Genomic DNA, 14,200 nt, shown 5'->3' with positions numbered 1-14,200 from the left:
CAACGAGATCGCTGACTAGATCGTTGTTTCGTCACCGTTTCTGTGACGCAGCAGCGATCTCGTTGTGTGACACCTACCGGCGATCAGGCCCCTGCTGTGAGATCGCTAGTCGTTGCTAAATGGTTTGGACCATTTTCTTCAAAGGCGATGTACTGCTGGGCAGGACGCATCACTGTGTTTGACGCCTACCAATGACCTCCTAACACAGTCCCAACGCCTGCCGAGATCGTTATATAGGTCGCTGATCGTTACTGCATCGTTGGTAAAGTCTGACTGTGTGACATCTCACCAGCGACCTCCCAGCGACTTACCAGCGATCCTTATCAGGTCGCATCGTTTTCGGGATCGCTGGTAAGTCGTTAAATGTGACGGGGGCTTTAGTGACCAAATGTAGAACTGGTGGAGGAAGGTTGAACTAGATGGACCTAGGTCTTTTTTCAACCTAAGTAACTATGTAACATCATGGCTTAAATTGCCCTATATTCTGATTTCTCTAGTAGGATGTAACTCAGCCATTTCTGAGCAGTTTTCTTCTATCCCAACGATATGATTGTATTGCAGTTTGTTTAAATGTTATATAAAAAAAAATGATCCATTGTTTATGATCTTTAGATCAGATGGAAGGAAGAGAAGTTCACATTGGAGTCCAAGAGTATTCACCTAGAGATCACAATGAAAGCAAAAATGATAAATCGAGTGAACCTTCTGATGAGGAGTTCTTTGGCTTTGGTCAAGTGCATAGCGCACTCGAAAGTGAAGAAAGAGGTGCAAGCATCATATCTCCCAATGCCTCCAAATCTACAGATCATGCATTTGTATCAGACAATGGTGCAGACACTCCAAAACCTAAGGATGAAGAAGTAGAAGCAGATTTATTAGGTCTAAATACCACACCTGCAACTACAGAAAGCAATGACGTCCCCTCCCAAATAAAGTACTCTGCCAGCAATGCAGTTTTATTAGACAACCTCTTCTCAGACAATCCTTTCTCAAATGACTGCAAAACTGATAACTTCTTAGGATCTGGGAAGGATTTTTTTTTCACTGGCACAGCTCAAACATCTGCAGGTTCAGGCTCCTCGTTTGACACCACACTTTCTACTTCTGGTAATGTCTAGTTTCTTTGTGGAAGTTTGGAGGTGAATATTATTGTATTGACCTTCACTGCAGGTAGAGCATGCTGTTTTTCCTGACTGGGAATAAATGTAATAGGTTGTCAATTAAAGAGACTTTATCAGGAATGACCTAGTTTAAAAAAATGGTTAGGTTAGGGATCGATCCTGTCAAACTAATTTGATCAGCTTCTATGAAGAGGTAAGTTCAAGCCTGGACCAGGGAAATGCAGTGGATGTTGTGTATATGAACTTTTCAAAAGCTTTTGATACGGTGCCACACAAAAGGTTGGTACATAAAATGAGAATAATGGGGATAGGGGAAAATATGTGTAACTGGGTTAAAAACTGGCTCAGTGATAGGAAACAAAGGGTGGTTATTAATGGTACGTACTCGGACTGGGTCTCAGTTCATAGTGGGGTACCACAGGGGTCAGTATTGGGCCCGCTTCTTTTCAACATATTTATAAATGACCTTGTTGGGGGCATGCGGAGTAGAATTTCAATATTTGCAGATGATACTAAACTCTGCAGGGTAATCAATACAGAGGAGGATAATTTTATATTACAGGGAGATTTATGTAAATTGGAGGATTGGGCTGAGAAGTGGCAATTGAAGTTTAATGTAGATAAATGTAAGGTCATGCACTTGGGTAGAGGAAATAACATTTATGATTATGTACTTAATTGTAGAACACTGGGTAAAACAGACACAGAAAAAGACTTGGGTGTATGGGTGGATGGTAAACTTCACTTTAGTGGACAGTGTCAGGCAGCTGCTGCCAGGGCTAATAAAATAATGGGATGTATTAAAAGAGGTATAAGTGTTCATGAAAAAAATCTAGTTCTACCTCTGTACAAGTCACTAGTGCGACCGCACTTAGAATACTGTGTACAATTCTGGTCACCGATATATAAGAAGGACATAGCTGAACTGGAGAGGGTGCAGAGAAGAGCGACCAAGATTATTTGAGGAATGGGTGGGCTGCAATACCAAGACAGGTTATTAAACTTGGGGTTATTTAGTTTGGAAAAACGAAGGCTTAGGGGGGATCTAATCACAATGTATAAATATATGAGGGGACAGTACAGAGACCTTTCCAAAGATCTTTTTACACCTAGGCCTGTGACTGGAACACGGGGGCATCCGCTACGTCTTGAGGAAAGAAGGTTTAATCATAATCACAGACGAGGATTCTTTACTGTACGAGCAGTGAGACTATGGAACTCTCTGCCGCATGATGTTGTAATGAGTGATTACTAACATTTAAGCAGAGCCTGGATGCCTTTCTTGAAAAATTTAATATTACCAGTTATGTATATTAGATTTTATGACAGGGTATTGATCCAGGGAACTAGTCTGATTGCCGGATGTGGAGTCAGGAAGGAAATTTTTTCCCCATTGGAACTTGTTTGCCACATTGGGGTTTTTTTTGCCTTCCTCTGGATCAACATGTTAGGCTACGGGTTGAACTAGATGGACTTCTAGTCTCCCTTCAACCTTAAAAACTATGATGATACTATGATGATATGATGATACTAGGTCCAGAAATATTTGGAGAGGTACACAGGTTTTTGCATGTTAGCCACTTACCAATACATATTCAAGATATAGTTATATAATCAATATGAGCTTAAAGTTCAGACTCCGCTTTAATTTAAAGGGAAGGTGTCGCCCAAAAATTGTTTTTCAATAGCTGAAAATATGTAAAGTTTTAATGTTTTGTTTAAATATTATTTGTTTATAATTGAGCAAAATATAAAAAAAATAAAAAGTTTGATATTTTCCACTCTTAATCACTAGGGGGAGCAGCTGCTGAAATCCTACAGAAAGCCCACTGTAGAAAAAGCCTGGATTACAGCTGTAGTAAAGTAGGCAGTATCTGCTCTCCTGTGTGATATTACACCTCCCCCTCCCAATCTGGGTGTTTCCAACAGATGAAAGAGCATGAAATGTAGGAACACAGTGCAGAGCCATTTTGTTGGTGACCACAAATGTTTAAAGTATCACCAAGGACAGCTGCATAGTGCTCCCCACATAACGCTCTGCACGCCCCGATCCAGCAATGCTCTGCCGCATGCACGCACACCTGCAATGTGCTGCCACATGTATGCCCACAATGCTCTGCCACACAGACACACCGTGTGTGTGTACACTTTGTATATACTGTGTGTGTGACCGAGCACCCAGCATGAGGGCAGCGGAGCCAGCATGTGTACATACTATATACCATGTACTGTGTGTATATACTATATACTGTGTGTATATACTAAATACCGTATGAACACACTGTATATTCTGTGTGTGTAACCGAGCAGCATGAAGGAGGCGGAGCCACCATGTGAATATAATATATACCGTGTACTGTGTGTATATACTATATAATGTGTGTGTATATAATATATACCGTATGAACACTGTGTGTGTGACCGAGTACCATGAGGGAGGTGGAGCCAGCGTGTGACTGTGTATATATACTATATACCATGTACTGTGTGTATATACTATATACCGTGTATATACTGTGTGACCGAGCAGCATGAGGGAGGCAGAGCCAGCGTGTGTATATAATATATACAGTGTATTGAGTGTATATACTATATACTGTGTGTATATACTATATACCATGTGTACACTGTGTATATACTGTGTGTGTGACCGAGCAGCATGGAGGGGGACCCAGCGTGTATATACTATATACCATGTACTATGTGTATATACTATATACCGTATGAACACTGTATATTCTGTGTGTGACCGAGCAGCATGAGGGAGGCGGAGCCACCGTGTGTATATAATATATTCAGTTTACTGTGTTTATATACTATATATCGTGTGTACACTATGTATATACACTGTGACTGAGCAGCATGAGGGAGGTGGAGCCAGCGTGTGTATATAATATATACCGTACCGTGTATTGAGTGTATATACTATATACTGTGTGTGTGTGTGTGTGTGTGTGTGTATATACTATATACCGTGTGTACACTGTGTATATACTGTGTGTTTGACCGAGCAGCATGGAGGGGGAGCCAGCGTGTGTATATACTATATACCGTGTATTGTGTGTGTATATACTATATACTGTGTGTATATACTATATACCGTGTGTACACTGTATATATACTGTGTGTGTGACCGAGCAGCATGAAGGAGGGGGAGCCAGCGTGTGTATATACTATATACCATGTACTGTGTGCATATACTATACACTGTGTGTATATACTATATACCGTGTGTACACTGTGTATATATTGTGTGGGACCAAGCAGCATGAGGGAGTTGGAGCCAACGTGTGTATATACTATATACCGTGTATTGTGTGTGTATACACTATATACTGTGTGTATATACCGTGTGAACACTGTGTATATACTGTTTGTGACCGAGCAGCATGACGGTGCAATGCTCTGCATGCACGACCACCCGAAATGCTCTGCCATGCATGCACACACAATGCTCTGCCACGCACGCACAATGCTCTGCCACACGCACGTATAATGCTCTGCCACACGCACACTTACACAATGCTCTGCCACGCATGCACACACAATGCTCTGCCACGCACGCTCAATGCTCTGCCACACGCACGTATAATGCTCTGCCACACACACTTACACAATGCTCTACCACGCACGCACACACAATGCTCTGCCACGCACGCACACACAATGCTCTGGCACGCACGCACACACAATGCTCTGCCACGCACGCACACACAATGCTCTGCCACGCACGCACACACAATACTCTGCCACATGCACGCACGCACAATGCTCTGCCACATGAACGCACGCACAATGCTCTGCCACATGCACGCACGCACAATGCTCTGCCACATGCACGCACGCACAATGCTCTGCCACATGCACGCACGCACAATGCTCTGCCACATGCACGCACGCACAATGCTCTGCCACATGCACGCCCGCACAATGCTCTGCCACATGCACGCACGCACAATGCTCTGCCACGCACGCACACACAATGCTCTGCCACGCACGCACAATGCTCTGCCACATGCACGCACACACAATGCTCTGCCACATGCACGCACACACAATGCTCTGCCACATGCACGCACACACAATGCTCTGCCACGCACAAAATGCTCTGTCACACGCACACACGCACAAAATGCTCTGCCACCGGCACGCACACACAATGCTCTGCCAGGCACGCGCACACAATGCTCTGCAACCCACGCAGAATGCTCTGCCACACACGCACAATGCTCTGCCACGCACGCACGCACACTGCTCTGTCGCACGCATGCAGACAATGCTCTGCCAGGCACGCACACACAATGCTCTGCCACATGCACGCACAAAATGCTCTGCCAAGTGCACGCACACACAATGCACTGTCGCACGCACACACAATGCACTGTCACACGCACGCACAAAATGCTCTGCCACACGCATGCGCACACAATGCTCTGCCAGGCACGCAAAGTGCTCTGCCAGGCACGCACACACAATGCTCTGCCAGGCACGCACAAAATGCTCTGCCAAATGCACGCACAAAATGCTCTGTCAAATGCACGCACACACAATGCACTGTCGCACGCACACACAATGCACTGTCGCACGCACACACAATGCACTGTCGCACGCACGCACAAAATGCTCTGTCGCACGCAGGCACACAATGCTCTGCCACACGCATGCACGCACAATGCTCTGCCAGGCAGGCACGCACAGTGCTCTGCCAGGCACGCACAGACAATGCTCTGCCAGGCAGGCACGCACACACAATGCTCTGCCAGGCACGCACACACAATGCTCTGCCACATGCACGCACAAAATGCACGCACAAAATGCTCTGCCAAATGCACGCACACACAATGCACTGTCGCACGCACACACAATGCACTGACACACGCACGCACAAAATGCTCTGCCACACGCAGGCACAAAATGCTCTGCCACACGCATGCACAGACAATGCTCTGCCAGGCATGCGCACACAATGCTCTGCCAGGCACGCACAGTGCTCTGCCAGGCACGCACACACAATGGTCTGCCAGGCACGCACACACAATGGTCTGCCAGGCACGCACACACAATGCTCTGCCAGGCACGCACACACAATGCTCTGCCAGTCACGCACACACAATGCTCTGCCACATGCATGCACAAAATGCTCTGCCACATGCACGCACAAAATGCTCTGCCACATGCACACACACACACAATGCTCTGCCATGCACGCACACAAAATGTTCTGCCACACGCACGCACAAAATGCTCTGCCACACGCACACAAAATGCTCTGCCACACGCACACACACAAAAGCACAAGCACGCCCGCTGCGGCCAGGGAGGGAGGGGGACGTACACTACTCACACAGGCCGACAGGTCACAGGCTATGAGGGGAGAACGTGGGGGAGTCATTGGAGACGGTAGCAATGGCGGCAGGGGGGAGGAGCACCGGTACACTACTCCACGGGCCGAACGGTTGACAGGGGGAAAGTTCAGCACACCGCATGACCGCTGTGAGCTACAGAAACATGGCGCTGATCTCCTCTCTCTGCTGTGATCTGGACAGCACAGGGGGCGCGTCCATTTCACAGTATGGAGCTCTCCGGTGATAAGCCTAGGGGTCGGATTCCGACTATCAGAGTCTATGCACAGGGGCTGCCGTAAAGGAATGAGTAACTGTCGTTACACACTCAGCAGGGCAGCCCCTAGTGCCTCCAGTAAAATTAGAATGAAATAAAAACTAAGAAGTGATGTTAATTTTGTATTAAAAATACTTGCTATCATAATCACTATTTTTAATACAAAAATAAAAATCGGCGACACCTTCCCTTTTAAGGGGATTCACATCCTAAATGGAGTAAGGGTCACATTCAGTTGTGGAACTTCTTATTCCAAGATCTATTGATTAAAATTAACTTTGTTCTTGAGAAAACTCCTTTAAGGCAGAAAGACCCACAAAGAACAACATCTGAATTCACATATATGTGTGCGAGTCACACGTTCATGTGATTCCAGCCCTAATCAATTAGTGGACTTCTGAACAGCAAGGCAGAAGTCCATTTAAAATAGATTTTGTGGAAGAGAAGCATAACCCTTTTAATAACTGGATTTAAATGAATCTGGGGCAATTTTCAGGATTTCTGTGTACATTCACTCACTCTGGTAGTTCTTACACATAGTGTGAAATTGACCTGCTGGATCTCAATTTCTTTTGTGACTTTTTGCTTCAGACTTGACCTCTTGTTAATGTAAAGGGGTTGAAGCCACAATTCAATCCAGGTTACACATATCTTGTTTTCTTTTAGCTTTTACTATTTGCTTACCTATTGCATCTTCCTTGTCCAATGCCAGAGACGAGACAAAATGAAACTAAGATTTTTCTACAATCTGATTTCTTACTTCTGATTACATGAGTGCCATGCTTGGTGGCAAAGTGGGCATGGTTAGCAGTGCGAGTAGTTCTCAGGCAGATTTATGAAATGCAGTTTTTAGTAACTTAATTATCAGGGTGGTGGAGTAAAATGGGAAAAGCCATCCACACTAGTGTCATATCACAAAGGTAATGCAGCCAGAGGCAAATCTGACTTCAGCAATTTCCCTGGTGTAAATATTGCCCTTGTATATTTTGTCTACAGACCCATTTGATCCATTTGCAAGCACTGTATCGGAAAATAAGCCAGGTGGTCCAGACCTGTTTGAAGGACTAGTCAGCCCACACTCTGCATCCACTCCTAATGTGTATCCTTCTACACATAGTGCTCCACCTTCCGCTTCAAAAGTGGACTTCTTAAACCTAGGTAAGTGCCAACTACATTAATAACCGCTCTAACCATATTATTGCCCATAGTGACACCAGAGGTCCTTCTCCCCAAAACATGAAATATGCTTTCTATGCAGTGTGGTGTTTTTTGTTTTTTTTTTTTTTTTATATATATATATATATATATATATATATATATATATATATATATATATATATATATATATATATATATATATATATATATATATATATATATATATATATATATATATATATATTGAACTGAAATTTTTATTACATTTTTCCAAAGCAAACAAAGAAAAAAAACACGACACCCTCCCCCATCCCCCCCCCTCCCGGAAACTCCACACCTCCAACAGTTATCAGGTATAGCCGGATTTAGTTTGTGTAATAATCATGGGGTGTGGTACCAATACATTGAGTAGTTTATACTGATTCTCCTTGTAGACATAGCACGTGGATGTTTTTGTGGAACCATCCCAAATCCGTCTCCACACACAAGGGAATGGTCTCACCCAGGAAATCCTCCCATTTACCCATATATGCGTGATTTGGCCGTTCGTCTGGATAGGGGGTAAGTAATGTCAAAAGAAAAAGACATAAAAATTAGCTTTTAATAATACATAGATAAAAAGTGAACAGTGGTTCACTAAAAAATGTGAGTAAAAACAACTCGTAATCAGCTCATGCTGAAAACAGGGCATAACCATAAGCCCAATAAATATCACCGCTCTCGTACTAAGCTGGAGGTGGTAAACCCTGGCCTATGCGGTCAGCCACCATATGAAGTATCCAGGGTGAAAAAAGGCTCAGCACAGACACAGATTCCCCGAGCACCCCTAAAATGGGGGCGGGATGGTAAAGTGTCAATAAAGGCAAAACAAGCAGCCAGGACCTGGGCACCGTGGCATATAATCCCCAAATGAATGGGAACAGTCTTACCAGATCCAGAAGACTTTCGCAGGGCAGCTTTTTGTGAGGTTAGCAGTGAAGAATAAGTTGTGCTCACTGCAACGACCTGGTGCTCGGGAAAAAAATAAGTCAATCAAGAAGGGTAATCCCGGCACACAGTATATGAAAAAATGGTAAGTCCAGGTATGGTATGCTTGAACAAAATTTCTTTATTTTTCAACAATTATTGTACTGCCCGCCCAACGTTTCGGCTCACGCAGGAGCCTTCATCAGGGGTCAAGAGCACTAAGAAAAAGAAATATGGTATACAAAGAAAAACAAACAAACAGTATTTACAAAATGCATCATAACATTACATCAAAGAAGTAATAAGGAAAGTAACCTATTGGGGACTATGCAAAAAAGGAAGGAACCATTGTCGTAGTGTGAGGGGTAACCTAAAGGGATCTAACCGCTAGAAAGGGAGAAATCCTGTGAGTGTGAAGGGTGAAAAGAGGAAGAGAACAATGCAAAGGAAAAAAGAGATATAGTGAGAAGGAGAGGGAAACAGGGAAAAGAGCGAAGCTGAAAAGTATACAGTAGTCAAGGAGCAAAGGAAAAAATGGGAAACATACCCGTGAAAATGGTTATAATGGTTATAATGAAGAATCATGTAGGTACAGCAGGACCTATGAGCAAGAGGAAATTGTAGGGAAAAAAAAAAAAAGGGGGAAAAGGAAATGCATAAGATGTCACCAAGTATAACTAAGGAGGTAAAAGTAGTAGGACCATATTTGACTTACTTAGTAAAGTCAGCAGATGGATTAGTCCAACAGGAGGAATTGGTTGCTACCGATAAGGTAGGCAAGGAAAACCCTGATGTGAGAACATATAATTAGTATAGGTGAAGAAAGAGTTAAAGGGACAACAGGGAAAAAGAGGGGGAGAACAAGAGGGGGTTGTATATGACGGTACATACCAAAAAGGGGGGTGGGGGTTGGCATATAATGAGAAGGGGCTCACACGGTAGTGTAGGATATAAGGTGAATGGCTCCTTCATTCACCTTATATCCTACACTACCGTGTGAGCCCCTTCTCATTATATACTGTTTCTGTTTGTTTTTCTTTGTATACCATATTTCTTTTTCTTAGTGCTCTTGACCCCTGATGAAGGCTCCTGCGTGAGCCGAAACGTTGGGCGGGCAGTACAATAATTGTTGAAAAATAAAGAAATTTTGTTCAAGCATACCATACCTGGACTTACCATTTTTTCATATACTGTGTGCCGGGATTCCCCTTTTGTGAGGTTAGGGCTCAAAGCTCAAAAGGGGAACTGTCAACCAGTTCATCAAATCCCATATAGAAGCCAAGGAGGAATAACTTCTATTAAACAATGAAATACACACGCCCAACGCGTTTCATGGTGTACAATCTTCAAGGGAGTCCAGGAGATGTATAGTGGATACTGCAAACATAAGTCACATATAACAGTATAGCCGTGCCCAAAATCACTATAAAACAAACAATTCAAAAAAATATATATAAGCCCCACACGTGCATAATATACAGATATCGTCATGCCCAGTGGATAAAGTTTTCAAAAGTGCCGCGCTGAGCGTCCGGGAGCAGGCTCCATTTATAGCCCGGCGCAGAAGCACAAACACAGTCCGTGACGCGTACTCCCAGAAATCATTGAGACCGGATGTACCGCGTCATCGGTAGTTGCGTCACATTGAAGCGACCGCGGGCTCACACAGTGACATAACATCCTGGTGAGTGGAACGCATGCTGGTTGAAAATGTAAACACAGGGGGCATTACCATTGCGGATGTACACCCACTGGTAGAGACACAGCATCGCGTGAAATAATTAAACCACGTAGGCTCAGGGCCAAAATCGTGATGGGTATGCAAACACTGTAACTGGTCAGAATTCATAATATTAAAAGAAAAAACACAGGCCATAGAGGTCAGTTCGGTTCACTATCAGCAGATAGAGGTAGGGGAGGACGGTCAGAGGGGGGGGGAGAGGAATGCAGGCAGCAATTAATCATACATAGGCAATATGACAAGGGGTAACACATACTTACAGGGAGAGTAAAGGTAGGTCGGTCCGATAGACCAACAAAGTATGGAATATAAAACTAAATACCAGGTGCACATATAAAGGTATAGAGCAATATAGACACATGGTAGACTTATCCAGATAGGCAAAAAACCAATGATGCTATACCCTACCAGGAATGTTTGCTAAACCCCTCAAACAAGGGTAGCTAATGGTGTGTGCAATAGGCATATGAGGACAGGCCACTACGGTAGTCAAGAATCCCAAAGTTAGCAGATGCAGAGAAGGAGGAAAGGGGGGGAAACTAAGGTGCACACTAAGAAGTATCCCTATGTTGGTACTAACCCTACCTAACATGTGGGGGTCGGCACCCTAAAATATCCCACGCCCATGGTGCCCCCACTCGGACGTAGACTGTCCCTCCTAAACATGCCTTAAACTCTAAGGTGCTCCTAGGAAGGGTGTGAAGGATAGGGATTCATTCAGGCCTAACGGTGTCATGACTATATATCCAATAACATTCTTTTTGAACAATTTTTCTGTCCCAATTGCCTCCTCATACTGGGGGACGAACAAGGTTAATCCCCATGATTTTAAAGCTTTCTAAATCACCATCATGGGAAGCATTGATATGCCTGGCAACGGGGGTGTCATTCTATTGATGATATTATTCTGATGCTCTCCCACCCGTCGTCGCTTCTCCCTTATAATCTTGCCTATATAGAGTTTACCGCACACACAATTAATCCTATATATGACCCCCTTAGACTTGCAGCTAATCAAGGACCTTATAAGGAAGCTCTTACCCTTGTCGTAATTGGTAAATTCCTTTCCTTCCTCGATAAATCTGCAGTTGACACAGTCGTGACACTTGAAGCAGCCTTTGGTCGAATTCATTGCCGTTACTGGCCTGTCCTCAATAAAATGACTATGGACCAGTCTGTCACCTATGGACCTCGCCTTCCTAAAGGTAACAGATGGATAACTCAAGAGATGTTTCTCAATCAGAGGGTCCATTTGTAGGACTGGCCAATGTTTTGAGAGTATTTTTCTAAGGTCTACTGCACCATTATTGTAGGTTGTGATAAATCTCAAGATGTCCGCTGATTCATCCTCTTTGAGGTTGGGATTCAACATTGTGGTGCGGTCCAAATTGCGTACACAGTTTTACTCTTTCTGATTATTTCCTCCGGATAGCCTCTCTCCCTTAAGCGTCCCATCAGGTCCAGAGACTGTCTTGAAGCCTGCCTCTTCAGAGCAATTGCGCATCATTCTCACAAATTGCCCTTTGGGGATCCCTCTCTTTAGGGGGGGCAGGGTGGGCGCGCTCCCATTTCAACAGGGAGTTAGGTGTCGCCTTTCTAAACGTGGTGGTCACAAGGCAGCCTTATGGTCCCCTTTCCACCAGCACGTCCAGGAAGGCCAGACTGTTTCTGCCAATTTCACTGGTGAATTTTAAGCCAATGTTACCAATTGAATGATAATTCAATTTGGCCATGAATAGGTGAAAATCTGTCTCCTGTCCCTTCCAGATAACGAAGACGTCGTCTATGTACCTGATCCATAAGACGACGTCCTCGGTATCCAGAAGGCCACCAAAGACCTCCGTTTCCTCCCACCAGCCTAGGAGGAGATTAGCGTACGATGGGGCACAGCAACTCCGCATCGCGGTCCCCCTGAGCTGGTGATTTTCGGCACGGCTATACTGCTATATGTGACTTATGTTGGCAGTACCCACTATACATCACCTGGACTCCCCTGAAGATTGTACACCATGAAACGCGTTGGAAGTGTGTGTTTCATTGTTTAATAGAGGTTATTCCTCCTTGGCTTTTATATGGGATTTCATGAACTGGTTGACAGTTCCCCTTTTGAGCTTTGAGCCCTAACCTCACAAAAAGCTGCCCTGCGAAAGTCTTCTGGATCTGGTAAGACTGTTCCCATTCATTTGGGGATTATGTCACGGTGCCCAGGTCCTGGCTGCTTGTTTTGCCTTTATTGACACTTTACCATCCCGCCCCCATTTTAGGGGTGCTCGGGGAATCTGTGTCTGTGCTGAGCCTTTTTTCACCCTGGATACTTCATATGGTGGCTGATCGCATAGGCCAGGGTTTACCACCTCCAGCTTAGTACTAGAGCGGTGATATTTATTGGGCTTATGGTTATGCCCTGTTTTCAGCATGAGCTGATTAGGAGTTCTGTTTTTACTCACATTTTTAGTGAACCACTGTTCACTTTTTATCTATGTATTATTAAAAGCTAATTTTTATGTCTTTCTTTTGACATTATATGCTCCCTCTGATTCAGCTATTTACTACTGTAAATACTGTGGATCCCTTGGGTATTTTGCTATTTTGGATAGAGGGTAATAGAATACGATATATATCTGAGATAAGGCCCTTGGTAGAAACCCCGACTGCATAATCTTTCAAAAAGTGTAGGGGTAGAAACTTCTAGGGAGGAAAAAAAGAGTGCATCAGGTGTCTTACTTGTAGGTACCGATAGTGGGAGTTGTCGGGGAGATTAAATCTAGTGGATATGGTAGCGAAGGGAAGAAGAACTTTGGAGTGCGAGTCCACTATATCAGCATAGCAAAACAACTTCTTGTGAAACCACACTTTGGTCATGGTACCCTGCAAACAATCCGGCATCCTGGGGTTAAAAAGAAATTAAGTCAGAGGGGAGCGTTCAGAGCTAAGTGGAAACTTTTTAACACAGCAGTCCCAGATCCTCTTGGTGAAAGCTATGGGGCCTAGAGTATGTGGGTCAGGTTTGCTAGACGAGGTGCCCCAAAGATAAGAGTTGGGATGTAATGGAGCCACCCATAACTTCTCTATTTCCATCCATCTAGATAAGGCACAACGATTGGACCATGCATGGATGTGACTTAAATGAGTTTCCCAGTAGTATTTAGTTATATCAGGGACCCACAAGCCCCCGTCAGTTTGCTGTCAAGCAAAGTCGTTTTCTTATTTCTATGCCTCTTATGGGTCCAGATGAATTGAACTATAAGGGACTGTATGTTACGTAACTCTTCGTATGGCACACACACCGGGAGGGTTTCAAATAAGTAAAGTAGCTTCGGCAGAACTGACATTTTGACAGTGGAGATTCTTCCAAATAGAGACAATGGGAGTTTATTCCAACTGAGTATGAGTCTTTTAAGCTCCGTAAATAAGCTAGAATAGTTATGGTGGTATAGACGTTTATAATTAGATGTTAATTGTATTCCCACGTACGTCAAGGATGTATCTTTCTATTTGTAGTTGTAGTTTTCTTGCAAGGTGGTCACTTGTGCCTGCAGAATGTTAAGGGGCAAAGCCTCCGTTTTGCTCCGGTTGACCTTCTATCCCGAGAGCC

The 14,200-nt window shown here is 44.1% G+C and overlaps 1 protein-coding gene across 2 annotated transcripts in view; it reads left to right on the top strand.

The window, feature by feature from the left end:
* The window catches only part of GAK (cyclin G associated kinase), a 414,917-nt gene that overhangs the window by 361,512 nt on the left and 39,205 nt on the right, over nucleotides 1–14,200 (top strand). For both annotated transcript variants that reach the window (XM_075352640.1, XM_075352641.1), the window contains exons 21-22: nucleotides 613–1,107; nucleotides 7,737–7,898. In XM_075352640.1, coding sequence (XP_075208755.1) covers nucleotides 613–1,107; nucleotides 7,737–7,898 — 657 coding nt within the window. The remainder of the gene's footprint in view (nucleotides 1–612; nucleotides 1,108–7,736; nucleotides 7,899–14,200) is intronic.

The sequence above is a fragment of the Anomaloglossus baeobatrachus genome, chromosome 1, assembly GCF_048569485.1.
Source record: "Anomaloglossus baeobatrachus isolate aAnoBae1 chromosome 1, aAnoBae1.hap1, whole genome shotgun sequence".
Lineage (NCBI taxonomy): Eukaryota > Metazoa > Chordata > Amphibia > Anura > Aromobatidae > Anomaloglossus > Anomaloglossus baeobatrachus.
This window is presented reverse-complemented; position numbering and strand designations above follow the sequence as displayed.